Source organism: Rhinopithecus roxellana, chromosome 7 (assembly GCF_007565055.1).
Source record: "Rhinopithecus roxellana isolate Shanxi Qingling chromosome 7, ASM756505v1, whole genome shotgun sequence".
In the NCBI taxonomy this organism is placed as follows: Eukaryota; Metazoa; Chordata; class Mammalia; order Primates; family Cercopithecidae; genus Rhinopithecus; species Rhinopithecus roxellana.
Window position 1 is genome coordinate 128,940,316 of NC_044555.1, and position 26,005 is coordinate 128,966,320.

General features: G+C 42.3%; 1 protein-coding gene across 1 annotated transcript in view; it reads right to left on the reverse strand.

Annotated features, from left to right (window-relative positions):
* The window catches only part of GPC3 (glypican 3), a 450,385-nt gene extending 425,985 nt beyond the window's left edge, over window positions 1-24,400 (reverse strand). Inside the window, exon 1 of the mRNA XM_030933937.1 lies at window positions 23,784-24,400. Coding sequence (XP_030789797.1) covers window positions 23,784-23,958 — 175 coding nt within the window. The 5' untranslated portion in view covers window positions 23,959-24,400. The remainder of the gene's footprint in view (window positions 1-23,783) is intronic.
* Window positions 24,401-26,005: the final 1,605 nt, after the last annotated feature.

Below are 26,005 nucleotides of genomic sequence, written 5' to 3' on the forward strand. Positions count from 1 at the left end.
TCAAGATAGGACTACAGATGAAAGAAATGGCTGCATTAAAAACCGGTGGGGAAAGTGATGATTGCTGGTGAAAGAAATCATCTTAGGGAACCCAGCTGAAGGTTACCCTTCTGTTATTTAGCCTGAAAGAACATGACCTTGCAGAGGGTGCACCTGGGTATCAGGAGCTCAGACTTTAAATCAAAGATCGTGCCTGGGGCCACCATGGACTCTGCCTCTGTAAAAGGCAGGCCAAAATGTCGCTACCACACTGGAGTACTGGGAGTTTAAAGCAGCCCTGGAGATGAGGCATTCTCTAAGCCCGAGAATTAAAGAATGAATTACCTTTATCTCTACTGCCAACTGTCAATTAACTGCCTATCATTTCATGCCCAGTAAAGGTTGAATCCCCAGATCACTACACTCTCCCATAAAGAGGTTCTTTCTGGACCACATTCCCAACCAGTGGTCAACATGTGCTCTGAGAATACAAATTCACTGATTATATCCAGCTTGCCAAAGTGGTGAACAATTCATTCATCCAACATTTACTGAATGCCTACTTTGTGCCAAGGACTATGCCCAGCCCAAGGAATATAATGAACAGGACATGGTCCTTGCCCCAGAGTTCATGAATTGGTGTAGAAAATGGACTCTCAAATTAACTAGAAACCTTTCACTCATTCTGGATACCTCACTCACACCCTCATCTGCTATAGCCAAATGTCACCAAATGCTACTGATTTTGCTTTCTAAATGTCATCATTCCCCTCCTTTCCATTGCTGCCTCATCACCTCACCTTCTTTCACTTGGACAACTAACAACAGCCTCCAAACTGGCCTGCCTGCCTCTATACCCTCCTCCACCCAACTCCCAGAGAGATATTTCTAAAGTACATAGCTGATTATGTCATTCTCTTTCTTTTAAAACCTCCAAGAAAATGGAGTAAGGGCACAGGGGTGTGAAAGTGGGTGGCATCTTCAGGCACTGCCAAGGAACCTGGCAAGGCTAGAGGGAAAACTGAAGTGGTGGAGAGTGGCAGAAGCCAGATGACAAGGAGCTATGTGAACCCTGCTACAAGATGACTACTTGTTATCTTTGGATTGGATTCCCACGGGAAAGAATGTTTATGGGAGCAAAAGGAGATGAACTCCAAAAACTTTCTATCCATTGAATTCCCATGGAACTCTCCAGTCTTTATAAAGACACTTCTCACACTCTGTAAATTGCAACGAAGTTATATATGCATGCCTTATTTCCACTAGATTTAAGTTCCTTGAGGGAAGGACCCTTGACTGATTCATCTTTGAATCTCAAGGGGCCCATTGTAGTTTGGGCTTGATGTTCTCTCCTTTCACTTGGAGGTAATGCCAGAACTTCAAGGGAGTTCAGTTTAAAAGGAGCTGGGTCAGATTAATTGATGCTACTAGAGCAACTTTTAGAAAAGCGAAAGTATTCACACACATACACACACATCATTGATTATTTAGATGAGGGGAAACACCCTAATAAAAAGAAAACTGGGTTGGAGAACAATGCCAGCTATGCTGGAGTTGGGATGCAGAATCTTTTAGTTTAGAATTCTGCCAGAGGGACTAAGCTAAGGCAATTTTCCTGCCTCCCCTAGTCACTTCTTCACTAATTGTTATTCTACTCAGATAAGTAGCTGAGATCCTGTCTTTCAGGAGATGTATAATTTTTATTTTTCAGATACAATCTTTAAATATGCAGACCTGAGGCATAGTTGAGAATTTCAACACCTTAGGCCCAATCTAAGTGCTAGGTCCCTCCCTGCCATGTATGAAATCACATCAGAGAGAAAAGAGCTCTTCCCTATCAAAGCTAAAATGTTATTATCTGCTCTGCTACCAAATCAGCTGTGTGACTTAATCAAGTGTGTTCCCAAATCTGGGCCTGTTTTCCTCAAAGGGATTGGACTAGCAAGTCTAAGTTTCCCAACTGTAGGGTAATCAATATTCACTGAGCCCATTCTCAACCGGGCATTGGGCGGACACAAAAGAAGCAAAGGACTTGCTTTTGCCTTTTAGGAAGGTTTTGTCAATATCACTTGAATACACATGAATACCGATATGGGGCTAAGGCAAAGACCAACAAGATGGCCTTTATAGCACTGTATGCCGAGTAATAACCACATGTCCTTTTGTATATATGCCCCTGTATCTCCAGAGGCCAACCAATGGCAGATATCCTCCTGATGGACGGCATGCAGCGGCAAAGGGAAAAACTCTGAAATCAGACCAGAATGTGAACCTCAACTTGGCCACCCACTTAGCCGTGTGATCTTAGGCAAGTTACTTAATCTCTGAGCCTCAGCTTCCTTACCTATGAAATGGAGACAATAACACCTACTCTCAAGGTGGTTGTGAGAATTAAATTAAACTCTTATTTAATGTTTTCCAAACACATGCCTCCATTTCCTGCTTCCCCGTTTTGCTCATGCTTTTCCTGTCTCTGGAGTGCTCTTTCCCTAGCTTCAGCTATTAAAATCTTCTCATCCGTAAGGTCTCTCTCAAGTGTCTTTCATGTTTTTTCCCCCTCCCCTCCAAACGAACTCTTTGAGCTGCTATCTCTCAGAATTTTCAGTACACTTCGTACTTCTCTAAAAATGTGTTTTGCAATCTAGGTTTTGTAGTCATTGGTGTACCTTTCTTACCCCTATTAAGTTGTAGGTTTCTGCGGGCAAGAGCTATATTTTGGCCATCTCTGTATTCCCTGACATGGTATAGTGGTTCAGTACATAGTACACACTCAATAAATGGTTGTTAAATTAATGAACAAATATTAGTCAACAATGACAGCCTACTTCCTATACATAGTATACATACATAGTATACATAGTATACATAGTATACATAGCCCTGTCTCTTGAGGCATTCAGGCATAATTTGGGTAGCAATATCATACACCACAGAATGGACTCCTACACTAGGTAGGAGGTTGAATCTGATGACCCCCAGGGTTCCTTTCTCTCTGTTTCCATGAAGGCCACACTCTAACTCACTAATCTCTTGACACACCACAGTTGTCACTGGTATGCTCTGATAATGCATCAGAAGAGAGATGCCCCACAGCCATAAATGTTAGAACTGGTCTTTTTGTCATAAGCAAGTGTGACAGCATTTCTTCAGAGAATATTTCATCTGTGAAAACTATATATTTACCACTTTACATGCAAGTTGTACCTAAAACTCAGTATTCCTGAATCTAAAAAGACTTTTGTTTCACAGATGTTTCTGACTTCTAAAATTCCCTGTAGCTGATATTTCAGCAAACCACAAAGACCAGGTGAAAAGCTGCAGTAGATTGCAAGTGCACCACCGCCTTGATCCTACAGATTCCGCAAAAAGGTTTTTCAGGTGCGTAATAAGCAACAATTGCCTTCCCATGGCAAAAGTGCTTAGAAAAAACATTATATTTTTTCAGAAAAAAAGTCCAACAAGAATGATGAGGTAAGACCTAAAGCCCATGGTGAAATGGCTTAACCAAAGTAGTAACTCACCAATGATAACATATTTAGACATTAATAGGCAGAAACATTTAGGTCGGGTAGAGGGGGAAAGAGAGTGTATTAGTTTCCTAGGGCTTCCATATCAAATTACCTCAAATTGGGTGACTTAAAACAACTGAAATTTATTCTCTCACAGCTCTGGTGGCCAGAAGTAAAGTTGTCTTGTTTCAGACCTCTTCTTCTGATCCAGGGACTTGGGTAAGAGTCATTGTTTCAGACCTCTTCTTCTGATCTTGTCCAGAACTCTTCTGTCTCAGAACTCTTCTTCTGATCCAGTGACTTGGGTAAGTCATTTTATTTCCCAGGTCCTCAATTTAACCATTTAAAAAATGAGTTAACAGTAATTGCCACCCACATCCCCCTCAGGAAGCACACTGACATTTTTGACACTTTACAACTAACTTTAAGATTTCTTCAAACAAGTTCCTCCTTACAGTAGAGAGTTCTGGTAAACTGGTATGATTCAGAAGGCCCCAGAAAGCTCTTCTCTATATGGTGGGTTGAATGGTGTCCACCTCACCCCCACTCCCCCAATATATGTCCATGTCCTAATCCCTGGAACCTGTAAATGTGACCTTATTTGGAAAAAGCGGTCTTCGCAGATGTAATTAAGGATCAGGCTAGAGATCTTCCTCCAGCACAGGACAGAAGGAGTAGGGGGGAGGGAGGCAATCCAGAACACCTGGATAGGACTGGGCTGGAGAGGTGTCAATCCTCCTGGATTATCTAGGTGGATCCTAAATCCAAAGACAAGTGCCCTTATAAGAGACACACATAGGAGAGACACAGGAAGAGTAAAAGGCCATGTGAGGATGGAGGCAGAGATTGGAATGATACAACCAGAAACCAAAAAATGCCTGGAGCCACCAGAAGCTGGAAGAGGCGAGGAATGATTCTGAGAATCTGTGGAGAGAGCACAGCCCTGCTGACCCCTTGATTTTGGACTTCTGACCATGAGGGCTGTGAGAGAATAAATTTCAGTTGTTTTAAGCCACCCAATTTGAGGTAATTTGATATGGCAACCCTAGGAAACTAATACACTCTCTTTCTTCCTCTACCCAACCTAAATGTTTCTGCCTAATAATATCTAAATGTTTCATCATTGGTGAGTTACTACTTTGGTTAAGCCATTTCATCAGGTGTTGTCTTCATGTATTATACTCTGTGAGTAATGCCCTCATACCTCAGGCTAAAGACTTTACTAGGAATCTTCCTCTAGCACAGGACAGAAGGAGTGGGTGGGGTGGGGAGGCGGTAGAGGCAACCCAGAACACCTGGATAGTACTGGCGAGGTGTTAAAAAGGAGGGAAAGATCAAGAAAAAGATAAACAGGGACCAAAACCAAATTTTCTGTAAGGTCAGCTCTGAGGAAGTAATATTAACAGAGGCCGAATATTACTTTAACAGCCATAGTCCCATATAATAAGAAGGAAAAAGTCTTGCAGAAGCAAAAAATACTAATAATATTGTCTTCGTTGGCCCATATTCCAGAAAGTCTGTTAGAAGAATGCTCAGGCCAATCTAAAAGCCTCATTCTCACTGCTCAAAGGCATTTCTTTTGTTATGCTTACCAAATTAGGCATATTTTGAATACATGAAAAAAACCGTTTCAAGCTATTAGCAATTGAATAATCACAAAGGGAGCTAGGCAATATTGAAAGATGAAGATCAGTCTGGGCCTCCAGCACAACTCTGAATTTGGTATGAGCTTCTCTTCACATTCCCCCTGTCCTGGTCTTCAGCATTCCTGGAGATGCTGTTTAACAAGCTCCCAGGCAAATCTTTCTGATGTCCAATTGCCCTTACTGTTAAGATGCTTCTCCTAGCTCTAATGGCTAACTTAAATTTCAGTTTCAAGCCATTGCACCTTGTAATTACATTCTCAGCCACTGTAAATAATCTGTGCCCTCTATTATATCGCTCCCCTTTCCCTATGATAGGAACCTGTGGAAAAAGGAGTCCGTTGCCTTGTTAGTACAACATACACACTGCACCTGAGCAAAATGCAACCAAAAGAAAATCACTCACTCTTGATCCCCGAGTGAGAAGCGCTGTTATTGATCTTTTCCTTTTTCCCATTCTTCAGCTTATCCGAGTGTCTACACTAATGTGCTCTAGTGCTGTGGCATTTATGCCATCTTGGGGAATAGCTGTGTAAATGCTCCAGTAATTTTACACATCTTCAACATACTGTTGTGTTAGAACTTGAGTATCTGAAGGACTGGGAAGGACAGATTTTCCTCCTCCTCCTCCTACCCTCATGTAATGCGAATCAGAATCCTCACTAATTCGCCCTCCTTCTGCATGTTACTAAAGTCTAGACTTGGTGGCAACCCTTTTCTATGGAAGAGATTTAATGGAGGAGAAAGTGCACAGGAGGGGAGTTGACAAGCAAAGCACTGCAGAGCAACTATAAGAAACTTGGAGACACAAGAGTTCTTGGAAAGCTGACACTGGAAACTAGAGGATATTGTTTCAAAAACACCCACACGTACATTAGTGAATTCACTTTTCTCTGAACCAAATGTTTCCTAAAATTGAGGGAAATCTTAGGTTATGAATGTAACACATAAAAGACTTTTAAGTGATGCTCAGTAATCACTTTTTTTACTTCTTGCTTTCTTTAGGAGCTATGAAAAACACAAATGATCCAAACAGGTGATTTGGAGATTTCCCTTCCATTCCTATGGTTTTACTGAAAAAACTCAAAAACGGGTAAGAGTAACTTCATTCGCCCATCAAATCGTGGGTGACCCAGATACAGAGATCTCCAGATCCCAGTGTGGGCTCCAAGAGGTAGCACCAGGAAGGCTCTAGATCAAGCTGAATGAACCAAGCCTGGATCCAGAGTCCCCTATGGCTTGCCAGTCTTATATAACTTGTCTTCAGAAAATCACCAGCTCTTGAGAGGACAGCAGTTTGGTTCAGGAATATGCCTCATTTATTTTTGCTTTTTTTTTTTTTTTTTTTTTTTTTTTTTTTTTTTGAGACAGGGTTTTACTCCCATTGCCCAGGTTGGAGTGCAATGGTGCAATCTTGGCTCACTGCAACCTCCACCTCTCAGGCTCAAGCGATCCTCACCTCAGCCTCCCAAGTAACTGGGATTACATGTGCACAGCACCCTGCCCGGCTAATTTTTTTTTTGTAGAGATGGGGGATTTTGCCATGTTTCCCAGGCTGGTCTTGAACTCCTGAGCTCAAGCCATCTGCCCACTTCAGCTTCCCAAAGTACTGGGTGGGGTGAACCACTGTGTCCAGCTTGCTTTTTACTTTTTTTTTTTTAAGGGAAAACTGAAAGGGAAATGGTGACACTATGAGGCCAATTGCCCCAAACTGTGCTAACTGTGCATGTCTTGGGAGTGCTGGGTTCAAGGTAGCTGATGCTACACTGGGTTGAAGCAATGATGGAAACAGGTTGATACAATCATTGAGACAATTCAATTCAAAGGATGACCTTCACCAAACAGGAAAAGAAATACCTGTAATCCCTGGCTGCTGGGCTGCCTTCGTAATGTAGCATTCCCACAGGTTCAAGCCACTGTACTGGTCTTCCCATTTCTTCCTCTTTCCCCCTCAACCAACGTGGGGACCACTCCATAAATGGCCGTCGTCTGTCTACATGTCTGCTTCTCCCACCAAGAGCAGGGAGAAGGGAGCATTTGAATTTGAATCCCTAGCATCTCACACATACTGGGTTCTCAAAACTGATTTAAGGAGTAATTCCTACAAATGCTGAACCCATCACAAGAGTAATCATTAGGAACATGGCTCTGGAACCAGACTAACTGGGCTTGATTAATTTCATAGCTATTTGACCTTGAACAAGTCATTAAACCGCTCTAAGCATCAGTTTCCTCATCAGTAAAATGGGGAAAATAATACTACCCACCTGGTAGTGCTATTGTGAGGATTAAGTGGGTTGTTGCCCATAAATGGCTTAGCACAGTGCCTGGCTCAATAAATGTTAACGATTATTAGCACCGCCCCCACCACAGGTGCTCAATAAAAACTTGCTGAATTGAAGTCACACTAGTGGGAATGACTAGCAGATGTGAAGTCGACCTGGGTTTGTTTTTTTTTTTTTGTTTTTTTTGTTTTTTTTTGTTTTTTTTTTTTGCTTTTTAGTGTTTCCCTCCTCACTGCACTCACTGCACCAGATGACCTCCGTGAATGTGTTTTTTTTTTTTTTTTTTTTTTTTTTTGAAATAGAAAACGGATAGAATAGGGGATACTTAGGCTGCACTTTTGCACTGATACCCATTTTTCATTCAGGGCAGAAAACCAAGTCTGGCAAAGTCAGGCACATGATTTTCCAAGAAATATGACAAGGCTATTAAAAATCCTAAATTAAAATTGTATAATGAGCATGAATCTGAATACATTTAAATGTCCTCTAGAGCCAGTAATTCCAGCAACATCCTAATATATTTTTAAGTGTGTTTCTGCAACTGTGAGGAGACCAACGCTCTAAAACAGCAGAATTTCTTCAGGGGTGGGGATGGAGAGGCAACACACAATTGTCATGAAAATTAACCCCTGAAAATGCACAGGACTTTATTACCAAATGGATGTCTGAGGAGATTACTAGATTTTTAGGGTCTTTACTATAAAGAGAGCAACCTGCATGCCTGACATAATTAAGAAGAGGCTCAATTATCTAGTAAACTGAAATTTCAAACCACCCTGCCTACCTAAATGAGAAAAGCTGCTTAGACTAAAGCGTCATTACTTCTATTTAGATGAGCCTTAGCAAAGACATACAAGGAGCTAAAGAATGGGACCCCACATTCTTCCCTAAGCCACAACAATGCCTGTTTATGTAAATAGGATTTTCAATAACACAACGGAATCTGAAAAAAATGTTTTCATTATTGTCTCTGAAAACATGCAAATGCAGAAGATGAAAGTCAAGGGGCTTTCACTATGATGGGCACTGAATACCCTAAAATATTTATTCTACGTGAATCTGAGCCTGGATTCCAAGTGGATCTAAGAAACAGGCAACGAGGATTTCTCCTTTAAAAAAACATCTGAGTGCAATATGAGGAGGCACAAAGGTTTCTCTGACTCCATGGCAAGTTGAACGCATATGCAAAAAAATCCTCAGTTTAAAAAGAAATAAAAATAGTAGTAGATATCTATTTACCTTAATTTGGCAGCCCCTTCCAAAATCTGGGCCAAAATATAAATATCCTCACCTCCATCATCATCACTAGATGACAATCAAACACTCCTACACGACCATAACAACCTCCAGGCACAAACTAAAAGCTCATTAAAGAGTATATGAAGGCTATTTATAGAAGAACTAAACAAAGAAGGAAAGAACTATTAACAAAATTAATTAGACGATTCATACTTTTGACAACTATTACTATTTGTTTGAACTCAAGCGTCTAACTCCTTTACTGACGGGTATCGATGACTATAGCGATACCACATATCTAGAGTTTTAAACTGACCTTGTAGCTTTTTGGTTCAAGAACTCAGGTTTTGACCTGTACTCCGTATATCAGCCTTCCTGTTGCTGTTTAGGCAGCTGATAAGAGACAGAAATCCTTCTTGCTCATTAGGCCACTAGCTGCTGTTAAGCAAAGGGCTGGGGAGGGGCGTGCTCAGTGGCCCAAAGGAATGTGCCGGGCTCCACATATAAAGCCAGCTCCGATTTGGGGTTAAGAATTTAACCTTAAAAGGCTGACAAGTCATAAATTTGCTTGAGGTTCATATATATGTGTGACTTTCACAGTTTATATTTCCTAGCCAGGACCCAAAGTCAAAACATGCCCCCTGATTAATGAATGGTACTAATTGTTATTCCTGACTTGAGAACATTAGTCTTTATCCATAATATTTTCTTAAAAAACACACAATCTCATACCTAAAACTCTCTGGCTTAAGGGAGTTTGGATAACCAGTTAGAAAAAAAAAATAGGAAGAAGAACCTAATGTTATCTGTTACTTGGTGCTACTATTTTGGTAGTCAAGATTGACTCAAAGATTTTCATTTAATTGTGTCCATCAAGCAAAGTGCAAAGGAATGTCCTCCAAATCTAAACATCTGAGATAAAGCAACCATCTGCGACTCTATGCAAAAAAATGAGCTGGGGTTGGGGGGTGTGGAAAGGTCGGGGGCAGGGCTAAAATGTCTTCAAGCACATTTTGTCTAACTTATCTTGTTAAATATTTATACATAAGTGCATAACCTAACAACCTTGGCCAAGCTTGGAAGAGATAATAGATACAGGACAAACAACAGAGTCCCGTAAGTATAAAGACAAAGAGAAAAAATACCAAGGAATAGTCCAATTGGAATACAATCTCTAACCTGCAGTCAAAATTGAAACTGGGACAATAAAACCCCACAAGCAAAACAATGTCCCTGAAGTGTGATCACTTCATCAGGGAAAAGCAAGTTATAATTTGGTTAGCTTACAAGGTAGGTGTCAGTTCTAACCCACACTAGTGCTGTTTCAAAGGGGCTCCCTTATCTTTAGAAAAAAGGAAAGCATTCAATGTAAGAAAAGAGATTTCTAAGAACAAAGATGCAATTTTCATGTATTTAGAGTTATGACAAGGTGAGAGAGAATGTAAACTACATAGCAATGATCTGAGGTACACAAGTCAGGTCATCTAGCCTTATTCTATCTGTACAGAAAGCTTTTTAAATACTCAGTTCTTAGAAAATGGAATGTAAATTCATTGGTGTATATTTTAGAGCTCTTCATTTTCAAACTAAAGAATGGAATTTTACAATATCCCAAGATAAGTAAACCAGGTACCCAAACAAAATGCGTGGGCAGAAATGGAAAGCCTGTTTTCTCTCCAGTGAGAACAGACAGAAGCCGAGGAGGCAGAGGAAAACGGAGGAAGAGAGAGGAGAGATGGAAATCAGAAGCTACAGGGAAAGGAAACACAGCTTAAAACTAAAATGCAGAGGAAAATATAAAACATTTCACTCATCCTTTTTTTTTAAGAGAGAACAAGAAACACAAAACCATTTAATAAATATAACAAACCATAAAGCACCTTCTGTTCTAAATTATAACCAGTTGAGAGAGGGTGTGAGGGTAGGAGGAAGGGGAACAGGGAAGATGTGGAGAACAGTCAAACCAAAAGATGAAGGAGGGCCTTCAGTAGCTTCAGAGGTATACTGAGCCCCAGGAGGGCTGTGATGAGAACACACAGAACATCCATTGTTCACCTTAACTGTGGGTGTTAGAGTAACCTAGGCTACTTCTTATCACTACTCTATGAAATGTTGAGGAGCTTTTCAAGAATCTTACCCATTTTACCTAGAATTATTAGTTGGTAGTAAATTTCATTGCCACTAGGATCTAATTTGAAGATAAAACTGGATATGTTGGGAAAAGACTCTGAATGACTGAATAAATGCTGGTTCCAACATCTCCTTCAAGCTTCCTAAATGAGGCAACCTTACACTCTCAAAGAACAAAGAAAAAGCAATCTGACAGCTTTTGAAGGCCAAAAAACCCTTCAGGCAACGTTATTAAATTGACCTACAGCACTGAAGTTTTAAAGCCTTAGGTTTTAGAAATTAACACTTGTATAAAACTTAGGTTTTAGAAATGAAATGACTTAGGTTTTAGAAATTAACACTTGTATAAAACCTTCAGAATACCATGGAGAAAATAAACCTTTATTTCAGAAATAAACTTTGAAGTTTGAAAACAAAGCAGAAAACCTGTTTCTGAAACAGAAAGGACTATTTGAAACACTGAGCGTAGTTCTTCTACAGCTCTTTGAAACTTTTCAACAGTTCCACTCTGACTTCTGGAGATGGCCAAGTAAGATATACCCCAGAATGCCAACAAAAGAAAAAGTGGGAAACCATTGGTTCCCTATGGGAAGAGCCAAATGATCTCAGGAGATAGCTGCCTCTGGCCACATTAAATTAAGCCAAGGCCAAGACTAGACGTTCTACCCATCTAAGGCAGCAAAGGCAGTACTTTCCAACTAGTTACAAATTATTAGTCACTGAGCAGAGATCCTACTGGCTCTCCCTAGCCCATTCAATATCACATTCTCATTCATTGGCTCAGTCTGTTATGCTTAAATAGAGGCCATGCATGCCAAGGCCATAAGAGTGAGAGACATAATAGACAGAGGTAGACTTGCAAGATTTAGTCACTTAATTTGGGTGTGGGATGTGTAAAAGGAGAAATCAAAGACAATTTCAAGGTCTCGAGTTGTGCCAGAGATACCATCACCAGAGATATAGAACGTTAAGGAGAGGCAGGTTTGTGTGGATGGAAAAAGAAGATAATGGACTAATTTTTGGCTCGGTTGAAAATGAAACACTGGCAGGACTTCCAGATGGACACGTCCAGCAGACAACTGGGAAATACTGAACTGAAGAGCAAGGAAGAGGTCAGGTTGAAAAGAGATATGGGAATCATTCAAAGAGCAAAGATAATGAAGTCATGGGAATGGATTTGGGAATAAGCAAAGAGACAACAGAAAGGGCAAAAGACAAACACTACTGGGACACTTACATCTAAAGTGTAGGAGGAAGAGGGCAAACAAGCAAAGATTGAAGTGAGTAGGAAGGGAACCCAGAGTACATAGTGTCACAGAAGTTGATAGAGTATGAGAATTTAAGTCAAATACTTTATATCCAGACTATATCCCTCCCTCTCATACTCCAGTAGGTATTCTGGAAACAGCATGAGCTATGGAGTAAGACAAACCTGGGTGAAAATTCCGGCTCTGCCACTTACACAACCTTTGGGAAAGTAAACTTTTCTGAGCCTCAGTTTCTTCATCTGTAAAATGGAGCTGATACCACCTACCTTTTTGGTTTCCTGTGTTGATTAAATGAGAGGTTACATATAAAGTAATTGACATATAGTAGGCACTCAGTAAAGGTTATTTTCCATAATCTTCCCTCATGGTCCTTCTAAACTATTCCACCAACCTGAAAGTGGTGTCAAAAAATAGACTGGAATACAAGGAGTTTCAAGCTTATGTTGAAAGAAACACTGATGAAGGCAATCTTGTAATCAACGGACAAATTAAAGAAGCCATTTATGCCAGAGGAACAGAAAATTATACAACCCTCCCCAACCCCCAAACCAAAAAGTAATACATCTCCATAGACACTTATGAAAGATCAGCCCAATTACACAAGTATTCCTAGCGTTTACTTGGAACCACATGTTTCAGAGACCAGCCATGAGGGCCAAGTCTGAAACAGAATACAGACTAGAGCTCCAAAAGCTACACATTGTTACAGTTTTCATTCTTTACATTGGGAAAGTACTCCCCTGGGGGAGGGACAGAGGAGCCACCATGTTGGAACCACTAAAGTTGCTAAAACTCAGAAGCTACAGACACTTTATGAGTGGTTGCATTGTGTGCACATGAGATATATGAGGACAAGGCTTTCACAAGACAAATGTAATGTGTGATTGTGAAAGACCACCTACTGCTAAGAGTAACAGCTAACAACTGTCAGGGTTTTGTTTTGTTTTGTTTTGTTTTTGTTTTTCTTTGTTTTTTGTGTGTGTGGTTTTTGTTTGTTTGTTTGTTTGTTTGTTTGAGACAGAGTCTCACTCTGTCACCCAGGCTGGAGTATAGTGGCGTGATCTCGGCTCACTGCAACCTCTGCCTCCTGGGCTCAGGCAATCCTCCAACCTCAGCCTCCTGAGTCACAGAGACTACAGGTACATGCCACCATGCCTGGCTGATTTTTGTATTTTTTGTAGAGGTAGGGTTTCACTATGTCGCCCAGGCTGGTCTTGAACTCTTGGGCTCAAGCAGTTCTCCAAACTTAGCCTTCAAAAGTGCTGAGATTACAGGTGTGAGCCACCGTGTCCAGCCTTTCCGTTTAAATAACATGCATAATTATTCATTATTACTATTAAGAATAATAGAAGTCTGACTCTTTGATTCTAATATATTCCTCTACATGGAGATGTATGTGTATGCACGTGTGCCCATGCACGTGTGTGTGTGTTTGGTAGTACATTATTTCATTTGCAGACTCTTGGATCATGTCAACATATACTCATACTTTCTCTTAATCAAGAGGGTTCTTGAAGTCTTTGGCAGGTTTTTTTTTTTTTTTTTAAATCATCAGATGTTGGCAAAATACATTTTAATACATGTCACATGCAAAAGCCTGGAAAATATCATCCACACTCATGACTTCCAACTTAAGCCTATATGCTGATGAGTCCCAACTATGTGCTTCTCCTTAACTCCAGAAGAATATATACACTCTTTCCCAGTGATCTCATCTGTTCCCAGGGCTTCAATTACCATCTATATGCTGATAATTTCCAAGTATACATCTCCATCCCTGATTTCTCCCTCTTTTGTAATCCAAAACGCAACTTGAACTACCTAGCAGACATTTTCTACCTCCATCATCAAAGGACCTTTCAAACTCAATCTGTTTGAAACCAAACTGATTATTTCAGCCCTTAAAAACATGTTCCTCCTATATTTCAAGCACACTCATTTGTTCAACAAATATTTACCCGGCACCTATTATGTGCCACAGCACCACCACCCAGAAAAACCAAAAGTTCTAGATTCTCCCTTCTGTCCTCATATCCAGTCACTAAGTCATGTCTATTCTATTCCCTCTATTCTCTCAAGTTTAGATTTTATTCTCCTATTTATGGTCCCCTGCCCTATCACCTGTGTTACTAAAACTCCCTGCCACTGCTCACTCTCCAGTCATCTTCCAACTGAATAATGTTTCCCTTCTTAAAATGTTTTTAAGGCTCCTCATCATCCTTGGATATAACCCAAACTCCTCATCATTTCCTTTTTTTCTAATTCATCTTCTTCATCTGTGCTCCGAGAAATCCCAACTACTCCAGTCCAACAAATGTGTTATTTTGTCTCTTAACTTTGTACCTTTGTACATGCCTTACATGATAGCCACCCCCACCCCTTTTTTATTGAGACAAGGTCTCTCTCTGCCACCCAGGCTGGAGTGCAGTGGTATGATGGTAGCTCAATGTAGCCTTGAACTCAGCCCTCTTAAGACAACTAGGCAACTTCCTCCATAGCTCAAGAGCCCTCAGGCCTCCACATGGTGCCCAGCTCAATGGCAGGCCATAGTCATGCTGCCTTGACATCTATGTTTTTCCTTGCCTGGATCCCTTGCTAGGCAGGGAGTTCCTTGCTGTCAGTGATTTTATCTTGTTCATCAGCTCCTAGCTCAGTACCTGGCATAGTATCTGTGCTCAATAAATGTTGGTTGAAGTAAAGAATACATTTTAAACTTTTAAATATTTATGCAGAAATGGCATATAAAGTTCATTATTAAGTGAGTTCCTATTCTGCAAATTTCCATCTGTTTTCCAAATCAGATAACTGTGGTCCTCAGTGCAATCACTCCATGAAACCTAACCTGGAAACTGCTTCTTGAGTCACATTCTCATTTCTATGGTGCTCAACATGCAAAGCTGCCAGTGCTAGAAGTAGTTCTCCAAAGTGGGCCAAATTCATATTATTGGTGACTGTCACTGCTTAACAAGGATAACATCTGTGTACTTGGGGAAATGATGGAACTTGATTTTAAGAGTGTTACCTCTATGATATCAGTGACGATTAGCTCTGCTACAATTTCAGGCCAACCCAACTGAAAAGGGTTTACTCAGTCTCTGAAAGCTGTACCCATTAGATCTCCCCCAGCATAAATTAGGCTTAGTCTCTAGATTATTAAAGGCATAAAGATCTAGGGATATTATATGTGTGTATGTATGAGTGTACAAATATGTGTGTGTATGAGTGCTGGAACCAGGCAAGTTGTTGGAAGTCAGAAGTGACAGATACTTTATGAGTGGTTGCCTTGTGTGTACATGAGATAATATGAAAGCAAGACTTTCATGAGACAAATGTAAGGTATGACTGTGAAAGACCACCTACTGCTTAGAGTAACAATTAACTTTCAAACAGTTTAAGTAACAGAAATATTTATTAATTATTGCTGTCTAAATAACAGAAATCATTCTATACATACATAAAATCTATGAATACAAATATATAAAACACATCCAAACACCACACTTAGGTAAAGCTATAGCTAAAAAATATTTATTTATGGCCGGGCGCGGTGGCTCAAGCCTGTAATCCCAGCACTTTGGGAGGCCGAGACGGGCGGATCACGAGGTCAGGAGATCGAGACCATCCTGGCTAATACGGTGAAACCCTGTCTCTACTTAAAAATACAAAAAACTAGCCGGGCGACGAGGCGGGCGCCTGTAGTTCCAGCTACTCGGGAGGCTGAGGCAGGAGAATGGCGTAAAAAACCCGGGAGGCAGAGCTTGCAGTGAGCTGAGATCCGGCCACTGCACTCCAGCCTGGGTGGCAGAGCAAGACTCCGTCTCAAAAAAAAAAAAAAAAAAAAAAAAAATTTATTTACTTGTCACCTCCTCTTCAATCATAAGTTTTAAAAGAGGGGCAACTCGTCAGGAGCAAAATTGGTTCACATCTGAAATCCCAGCACTTTGGGAGGCTGAGGCAGGTGGATCATCTGAGGTCAGGAGTTCAAGACCAGTCTGGCCAATGTGGTGAAATGCCATCTCTACTAAAAATACAAAAATTAGCCAGGTGTGGTGGTGGGCACCTGTAATCCCAGCTACTCGGGTAGCTGAGGGAGTAGAATCTCTTGAACCTGGGAGGCAGAGGTTGCAGTGAGCTGAGATTAAGGAGAAGAGTATGCAAATAGAATTCTGATTTTTGTTTTCAAATGAACATCATCTCTTTGTTTTTTATCCTTTTTCCTACTTGGGCCTCTATTTGAATATTTGAAAGAACTTCCCATCAACTTTCAATTAGTTTACCTAGGCAACTGATTGAAAGTTTGGCCTAATGCAGACAGAAATTAAGAGAACTCTAATGAGGCCCTTTATCCTACCCAAATGAAATTTCCATGGCTGAAAATCCACTCTGTATTACGTTATTTATTTATTTATTTATTTGACAGAGTCTTCCTCTGTCGCCCAGGCTGGAGTGCAGTGGTATGATCTCAGCTCACTGCAACCTCTGCCTCCCGGGTTCAAGCGATTCTCCTGTCTCAGCCTCCTGAGTAGCTGGGATTACAGGTATGTACCATCATGTCCAGCTAATTTTTGTATTTTTAGTAGAGATAGGGTTTTGCCATGTTGGCCAGGCTGATCTGGAACTCCTGGCCTCAAGCAATCCACCTGCCTTGGACTACCAAAGTGTTGGGATTAAAGGTGTGAGACACCATGGCCAGTCTGGATTATGTCCTTTTAAATGTACATTTATGAAGCTTGATACCTTAGGTAAGAAACACCAAACACTGAGGAAAAACTTACATACATTCAGTGTATGTTTCCATAACTGGCACCAAGTTGCATTATTTTCACAAACCTAAATACCACAGATCTGTAAGGTGAAGATAAACATATGCATTTATATATACATGTATAATATATCTTCAATTTATCTTGAAATTACTTATAATATCCTTATAAACAAGCATAAAATACTTACCTCTTATAAGATTTGACTAGTCTATTTCTTCCAGAGAGTTATAGTATAGCCAAATGAATTAAACTAATATCCTTTATCACTTACCTATAGAAAACAAATGGATTTTTGACCTAAAAAAAAAAACTGGTTACTTTTTTAGAAGCCTTAGTATATTGGTAACAATAAATCAACTACTTAAATATTGGCTTTATGGAAATTTTATGTTTGTAACACATTTCTAACTCCATTCATTCAGTCTATAAATATATATTGAGTACCTATTATTTGTACCCTGTACTGTGCTAGACACTGGGATACAAAGATGAATAAAATGTAGCCCCTAACCTCAAGATGATCACAGTCTAGTAAGGAAGACATCATTAGAAACATGAACTTCAAAGTTGCCATAATCGGGGACTTCTAATTTTCCAGTAATAAATTTAGTTGCAAAAGGCAGACAAAAAGGCCATTTAAAATTTTACTCTAAGGTTGTGCTTTCTTCTGGATTTATAAGGAATAAATACATGTTTCATTGTGGAAATTTTGAAAAATACAGAATATTTTCAAAAACATCACTTCTACTGAGACATGTACATTTTTCAGCTTTCAGGTGGCTGGACGGTGGAAGTTTCTTTTATAATAGCTTTTGACTTCCCTTCTTATTGCCACTCCCACTTGTATTTTATCTCCCTTCCTATCAATTATTTATCAATATAAGCCAATTAAGTACACTTCAAAGAGCTTAGTAGATTTACTAATCTAGCATATAAATACAATTTCAGCTACTAGAAGTAATTAACTGTTCGGAACACTAGCAAGGCATTTTGGTCATAACATTGACTTCCTTTTATTCATGAGGAAGAATACAAACCCTCAAATTAGGCTTTGTCCAGCTACACACAAAAAGAGGGAAAAGTGAAAATGCCTCTCTTAGTAATCAATCTTGATTCATTTTTTTAAATTGCAAACAAGTATTTCTAATAATTAACACTTGGTTAATTGATCTTAAATTGCCCTAATTAGAAGTACAGAACTATATCTTCTTTACTTTGTATATTCAACAAGATATTCAAGTAAGGCCACAATGTTCCAATGAGCATTCTCACCACCCCCCACCCCAAATCCATAGCATTTCAAAACACACACTTCCTCTGCTAATATACCCACCTTCACCTTGATTTTTGAACAGCATTCTCCCTGTCATTATGTCTCAGAAGGTAAATTCCCATTACTTTATGCTGTCTCTAAAGCCAGTCTGGGGCCTGTAACTTGGATTCTATTTTCTGATGCTCATTTCCTAATGGAGTGCCAGGGATCCTGTTTCAAGCCAGACAATTTGCTAAATATGGGCAGATGAGTGGGAGATTTTTCTACCCACACTTTCCATTAGATCCTAGATTACCAAAAACGTCTAACCCATTTACAAGATTGGCTAGGACTGAATAGATATTGGCTCCTGGAATAGGCTCTTGAATTGAGCCTGCACACGAATTCTGATTCCAGGTTACAAAAACCTGTGAGATACTTCAACAGGTCCATGCATGTGTTATATAGCTCAACTCCCAAATATGGTACTATCAATCTTAGCAAGAAAGGTCTAGCTGACATTAAATCAAAGAGGGCTTGATTTAAGAGATGTCCTACAATTTATGTGCTGTAATAATTGTTGATCGTTAATGATACTAAGCCAGTCATAACAATTCTGCTAATTTCAATTTGTTATTTGGGTACTCAACAATTTAATAAGCCCCGCTGATGGTAAGAGTTGCCAGCTAACTGAGGTAAGCCTGCATCTATCTCCAGCCAAAATATATGTAGGCTGAAAAGTTTGTCCACATGCTCCAATAATGTATCGTAACAATTTGGGCTTAGGCTTTTAAAATATGTAAGATGACATATGGCTTAAGAAAGTATATGAGAGTTCATAGGGAATACACAATGATCTAGAAACTCTATTTTTGTCAATTATTTACTAAATGCTGTATGGCCTTGTGCTCAACACTGCTCAAATGCAGTGCTTTCCCTTTAAGAGGCTTATAATCTAAAACATACAAATAACCATATGCAGAAAAAAAGCTAGAGATCAGAGTAAAAGGAAGCATTCACAAAAAAATGTACAAATTCAGCATGCCAGAACTTTTCAGTTGAGCAACATGATCCCCAGTGAAATTCTTTCCAAATGATGTATCGTGTGCACAAGTTATAAGTGATTATCTTCAATTTTCTTAGAAATGAGTAATAAGATACCTCTTAAGACCCATGCTTTTGTATATGCATCAAACACTGAAGTTGGCGTGGTCATTGATAGCTGTCATTTAGGCAGAAAACATATTTTCTGTCTTTTCTCATACCAGACAAATCCAGGACTCTTTTCTCCCAGATCGGTAATAAGCCGCCTTTTTCTAGGCTACAGTGAACAGCAAACATTGCAACTCTAAAGATGGAAGTAGCAGAATGCTCAAAAATATTGCATCAAAATATTGGATACAACCTACCAGCCCATAAGAAAAAAACACATTGCAAAACTGATACCATCTGCGTCATTTAGCATCCATCAAAATTCTTATGTCTGTATTTCCTAATGCTTCCAAAATGGAATTTGCTCCAAGAATTAAGAAACTCTTTTTAAGATGGCGGCCCTATTAAGAGATTTCTCCCTATCTCCCACTTCATCTCTTCAGTTCTTTTCCCTTGCCCAGGCTGGCTATTGTGACCATTTCAGCCAATTTCCTGGAGGTATTTTCTAGCCCTTTTCACCCTTTTTAATCCTACAAGTTTCCTGGGAAGCCTGTTTACTTGTATGCTCCCCCACTAGACTGTGAGCTCCTTGACAAAAGGGATTGTGTCTCACTCCTCTCTGCACCCCCAGCACCTATTACAGAGGCTGCCAAGGAGTTGGCAGTGTTAGACTCCTTTCAGCCCAAGGTGCCCCACCAATCATCAGCCATGTCCTCCATCAGATTGATGGCTCCCTCTAAGCACAGCTTGGTATCAGTATCAGGATTCGTGTACTATTCAGACCACATTTGAAAGAATTCTCTAACTGTTCCAAGTTAGCACACGATACAAAGTTTTTTGTATTGTTCAAAGTTTCAAAGTTTTAACAAATCACCTGGTTACCCAAATATCTAGTGCAATCTCAGAAGAGAGAAAACCTTTCCACACCTCACTTATTATTCTCTCTCGATATTAGGACCGCTAACTGCTTCAAACTAATTGGGGAACCGCAGCTGGCAACCCAGATACGGAGGCTAGTTCTCACAGTAAAAAAAACAACAACAAATACCAAACTCTCTCTTTGTTTCAAGCACGTTGCTTTTTATTTTTATGTTGTTTCATCTATTTCAAGAAACTCCAAGTCAATTTTGGCTGTTCAAGACTGCCTTTTACCCATACAGGCATTTGGCCTTCTGGATTGGTTCTCGCACTTTCCAAGGCCTTCCAAGGCAAGATCCCTCAATCTTTTGGGAGTTGCAACACTACCACGGTTTGTTTGATTTTCTCATTTCCATCCATCCCTTATGCTACCCCCTCCCCCAACAAAAGTGGTGTATGGCATTCATAAAGTGAATTACACTTGATTTTTGTTTAGAGGAATTTTTTTCCAGACTTCTGTAACATTCCCTTGAGACAATTGGAAACATCATTGTCTGATTACTAGCTCACTTTCCTTGCCTAAAATTGTATCCATTCTTGATTGCGCCTGTGGGTAGGTTAAGCAAAACAAAATAAACATCTAGACTTATGAGCTCATTGGCTTTTTTTCTGAATTTTTCTAAATTAAATAAGGGCAAAAGAGCTGCACTGAAAGTCAGTTATATGGATTTTTCTGCCAAATGCTAACTCTGTGCGCCTGGTTTCCATCTGTGGTGCTTTCCAAGTTACAAATCCTTAAAAAAATAAGTGGGGTATGAAGAGATCTATGGATTTTGGGGACATGCTATTTAGAACTGCTATCCTGTGACTTGAACACTCCAAAAGAAATGGGAACATGAGATTTTAAGGCTTTAGATCAGCTTTGTGGAAGTCTAGTGTAGTCCTTTAGCACCACTGATTTATTTTTTAGGCTGGCTTGTCTCAAATGCCATTTAGTCTCATCCATATTAGCATAAGAAATGTACCTTATTCAGGCTAACCCAATTCTGCTAATGGCCGAAGTTAGCCGTCAATCCCAAATGCTCCCCCTAAGTGAAACAGGACATTCTTGAGGATTTCTCCTTACTGTGACTGAATCTCATTTGATCTGGGACAAAGAAAGCTTTAATGCAGTTAATATAGTACAGCAGGCAAACTGAACGTGGCTTAAAATATGGATGTGGAGGGGGGAAAGTCAAGCGGTCATCGTGATGGTTCATAATTATCAAATAATTTTCAGCTCTCTTTCAATTTACAACCATTGAACGACAGCAGCAAATTATACATTTATTCACTTCGAAATTATGCACTTACCATTGTATTTAGTCTGCCATTATTGTCTCTTCCCTAAAATACTGATGCGCTCTTTCCACACACGAACATTAGGATTTTCACATTTTCCACATCTACAGTGACCATATTTGTCCCACTAAAATTCAGGACACATGGTTTCATGCCAGGGCAGAGTATTAGAAACCTGCACTGCCCCCGGAAAATCCAGGATATATAATGGTAGCTGTATGGGGATCACTGTATTTGAAGTTTGGCTTGGCCAGTGCGAGTCAGGACAGTGCCTGCCATGTAGAAGGTGCTCAACAGTGTTTGTGTTTGTTAAATAGAACTAAAGCAGGGAATGTTGGGTTTATATGATGAAAACCCTTGAAAAGTGATTTCTCCTATAGAGTTTGTGAAATAGCAGAGGAAAATGAAAAACCTTTATTACAAATCCCTCTTCTCTATAAGTGTATGGCCATCCCTAGGCCTAAAGGGAGGGAAAGAGCCCAGGCCAAATCTCATACACACAGTGTGTGGGCCCTCCCAATACTTTTATACAGATGCTGCAAAGAGGCAGGCAGCCAGAGAGCTGGGGGAGAGCGAGGGAGGGCGATTGCCTGCAGGAGTGTGTGTGGAGAGGGGGGTTGCTAAATGACTATCTGTGCTTTCCTCTGGCCTTTTTCTTCTTTTGGGCACCATCTTTACCTCCTGGCTTTGAATCAGCCAAATGTGGCCCCAACCCCAGCCCTGGACCCATTCGTCTTGTGGGGGCTCAGGCTGTGAGGACCAATTTTTACATTACCAACAAAAGCATGTTCTCTAGCCTTAACAATCTAATTACCATGGCACTTCCAGGGGAGAGAGATTCGCCAGTTGTTTCAGTTCTGTGGAACTGATTCATAGGTTGCCCCTTACAGCTCCTGCACATGCCCACGTGGTACATTATTAACACTTAACAGTGGATGAGGTAGTTCGACCCTCCCTTAGAGCGAAATCCTGCAAAGCAATATTTAACATATGCGCAAATGCATTTCAGTCACCAAAAAGGGTGACCAATTACCTTTGCAACTAAACAGCAGGCTCACTCGGCTCTTTTCATCAACCTAAAGAAAAGGCTGAGGGCGCGCTGGCTGCCTAGGTAACCTCCTACCAGTGAACGCTGGCTGGTAGCGCCCACGGGGCGCGCATCCGCATTCACAACTTGGTCCAACCATCGGGCCCGCCTCCATGACTTGTTGAGAGCCACCAGCCAAGTTTTGGCTAGGGCTGCTCCCCGATCCTTCGGAAGCGCGGGACGCGCGCCTCACTGGATGCCTGAGTTGAGAAGAGACCCCGGAGGCCACAAACGTCTCACGGTTACGGAATACAACTGGCCGTTTCTTCTCAGTGCACCCCTGACAAATTAACCTGTTTGAAACCGACTCTTCTTGTCCGCATTGTCAGTGTAGCAACTTGGTCTAATTGGATTCTAAGGCGGGCGTTAGAAGCCTAACCGCTGGACAGTCAATCACGCAGGGCCATTAATATTCATCTGTTGACAGCGGCAGCCCTTGGCTAATGTTAAAATACGTCGTTACGGCACGATCTGATTGTGCAGAACAAAAGGCAGGCGTTCAGAAACTTTCCTCCACCTAAAATCATCTCCCCTTTAGGATCCAGCCTGTCAAGAAGGCAGATGAATTTGGGAGGGGGAGGAGTTAAATTTCTTTGGACTCCGGCTCCCTGGGCCAGCAGCACCGGTTTTAAAGCGATTTCGCTAACCTATATAAGGGATGCTGTTTTGAAGGAAAAGGTTCAGTCCTCCTCATTTTGGGGACCCTCTTACTCAAAAGTTTGCCTCGGTGTGTCTTCACCCGCCACTGCAGATTCAGAAATCTGTCCTCAACTTTGCTTGCACTTGGGCCCGTGAGCTTAGGAAACCCAGGCTGGGTAAAGGAGGGCATGGGGGGCACGCTGGGGAAGGGACGGCTGGAGCTGTGGTCCAGCTAAGGCTGAAATTCTGACACGTATGTGCGAGCAAGGATGGCAAATTCCCGAGGCACCAGCTCGGCTGCGGGGCGCCAGTTCGCAAAGACCCGGGAAAATAGCTCCCACCTTCTCGCCCTTCCAAAAAACAGGCGCTCACGAGAGGGCGATCCCCACGGTTCCTCCCGCTCACACCTTCCCTGACAGCAGCATGAGACTGGGGGATGTGGGCTCCGTCCACACACACCCTCTCTCCCTCCCTCAGTAGATCCAGCCAGGCTCCAGGCACACCGACCACTCCCAAGTGCCCAGCTGCAGGGCGCACGACTACAGCCCGGCGGGGCTAGCGCGCTCAGGGCACAGCCACCACGCGCCCCTTGGTCCCCGCTGAGTGCGGGGAACGCTCAAGGGACCCCTCCTCACCTGGCACGGGAGTTTCGGGCACCCACTTGAGTCCGGGCTGCAGCCTCTGGAAGAAGGAGCGGACTTGGTGACAGGTGGCGTCCGGCGGCGGCGGCGGGGGCTGCGCCTGTCCCGGGAAGTCCAAGCTGAGCAGCATCGCCACTACCAAGCACGCGGTGCGCACGGTCCCGGCCATCCTGCTTCGCAGGGAGCTAGGAGAGCGCGGGAGAGTGGCAGCCGGAGCGAGAGCACTCCCAGGACTCGGCAAGCCTGGCAGTGGCCGTGAGGAGCAAGAGACGTGCTGCTACCCAGCCGCTGCAAAAGTTTCCTCGCAGCTACCTGGGCGCTGGGCGAGGGCGGGAACCGCTTGGCGGCGCGGGGCAGGGCGGGGCTGACTGGGGTGGGGCGGAGCGAGGAGAGACGGGGCGGGGCGAGGCGAGCCGCGCGGCCAGGGGGCGGCGGCGGTTGTGCAGCTGGTAGCCTGCAGGGTGCGGGGGCGCGGCGTAGAGGGCGGCGGGGGCCACTAGGGCACCGCGTGCGGGGACCGGGCGGAGGCAGTGCGAGAGGAGGGTGCGGAGCGCGCGCGGTGGCTCCCGGCAGCCGAGCCCAGCTGCCCGTTCGCCGCCGCTCTGCACAGGGCGCTCTCGCACAACTACTGCAGAGGGGCTGCAGGCTCGAGCGCGCTGATTGGCTCCCCAGCAGCCGTCCCCTCTGACTGGGAGAAGTTCCCCAGCCTCACTCCTCCTTCCCGCCGCTCATTGGCCTACAGCCTGGAGGGCTTTTCCCTTTAGGATTTTTGCCTCCTTTTCCTCCTTCCTGGGGGCAGATGGGGGTCCCTGGCCTAGGTGCCCCTCCGCTTCGCCACAGGCCTTCTTTCAGCCTGTGCCAGCTCTTTCCTAGCCACCAGAGCCACACAAGGTATTCCTTCACACAAAATCCACCTCCTCATTCTACTCTCTGAGGAGCTTCCCGCGAACCGTTTTCCTAACGCAGCTCTGACCAGGTTCTCAAAGCCAACCCGCAAATAGTCACGTTCAGGGACAGCCAGGGACCACTGGGCTTTTCACAGCCTGCCTCACCTTTGAATACTGTATCTTAAAAGTCTGAAAGCCCATGTGGCTTGCTAGATTTGATTCAATAGAGCCACACAAAGTCAGAGAAAGCACCTGATTCTGGGGCGTTAAAAGAAAATCTACTGCACGAGAGTCCCAGGTGGCCCTTCAAGAGGCAAAGCCTAACTAGTTACAACGAAATAACCAGGGGCTTAAAGCCAGCCTAACTCATTAGAAAATCATTACACAGCAAATTTATTGAGCCAAAGCTAGCCTATTTCATAGATGGAGTAGAAGGCTATTTGAAAGATCTCCTACACCCAAATCCCACCTCTCCTGCTTAGATTTCACCATTAGAAATCCAGTTCTTTGAGAATCAAATATCTCTCCGAGGAGGAATACATTTTGGTCATTACCTATATGCTGGTAAGGAGGGATCTTTAGCATGGATTCTTTTCATGATCCTCCACACCCTACTCCAGTAGAGAACTCAATAAGTATTTGTATGATGAAATTACTAAACACCTCTGCATGAATTAGTTTGTCATCTGAGGTTTTGTTTCCGACCTAGGTGAAAGTAGGTTTTGAGGGAGAACCTCAGCACCAGGAAATTGTCTGGGGTGTGCAAGGTCAGAGGAGAGGAGGTTGTGTTCCAGGACCCATGGGCTGAGAAGGGAGACAAAGAGAGAGGAAGGTCACGGGGAAGTTCATTTATCCATTTATTCATTCGGTAACAAATATTTGAACTCCTACTGTGTTCCAGGCACTGTAGATTACAAACAGACAATGAGGATACAAAGATTAACCAACCCGTGGTACCTGACCTCAAAGAACTGCAAACTAATGGGGAAAACAACCAAGTCGAATGTTAACCCACTGTGTGAATGCTAAGATAAGTTCTAAGGGGTAAGAGGGGGGATCGGAGAAAGCGTGCCGGAGATGATGACCTAAACTCAGAGCAGTAGGAGTTTAGGTGAGACAAGCAGATGGGGAGAAGGGTGCTGAGGCAAAGAAAGCAGTGTAAACAAAGACACTGAGGGGAGAGGGCTTGGCATGGCCCAGTTGGAAGGTGGGAGGTGCAAGTAATAATTTCATGTTGGGGAGTTGGAAGAGCTAAGGTGAGAGAGGTAAGCAAGGGCCAGATTATGCAGTCTTGAAACCATGTGGAGGAGTCTGGGGAACCACTTAAGG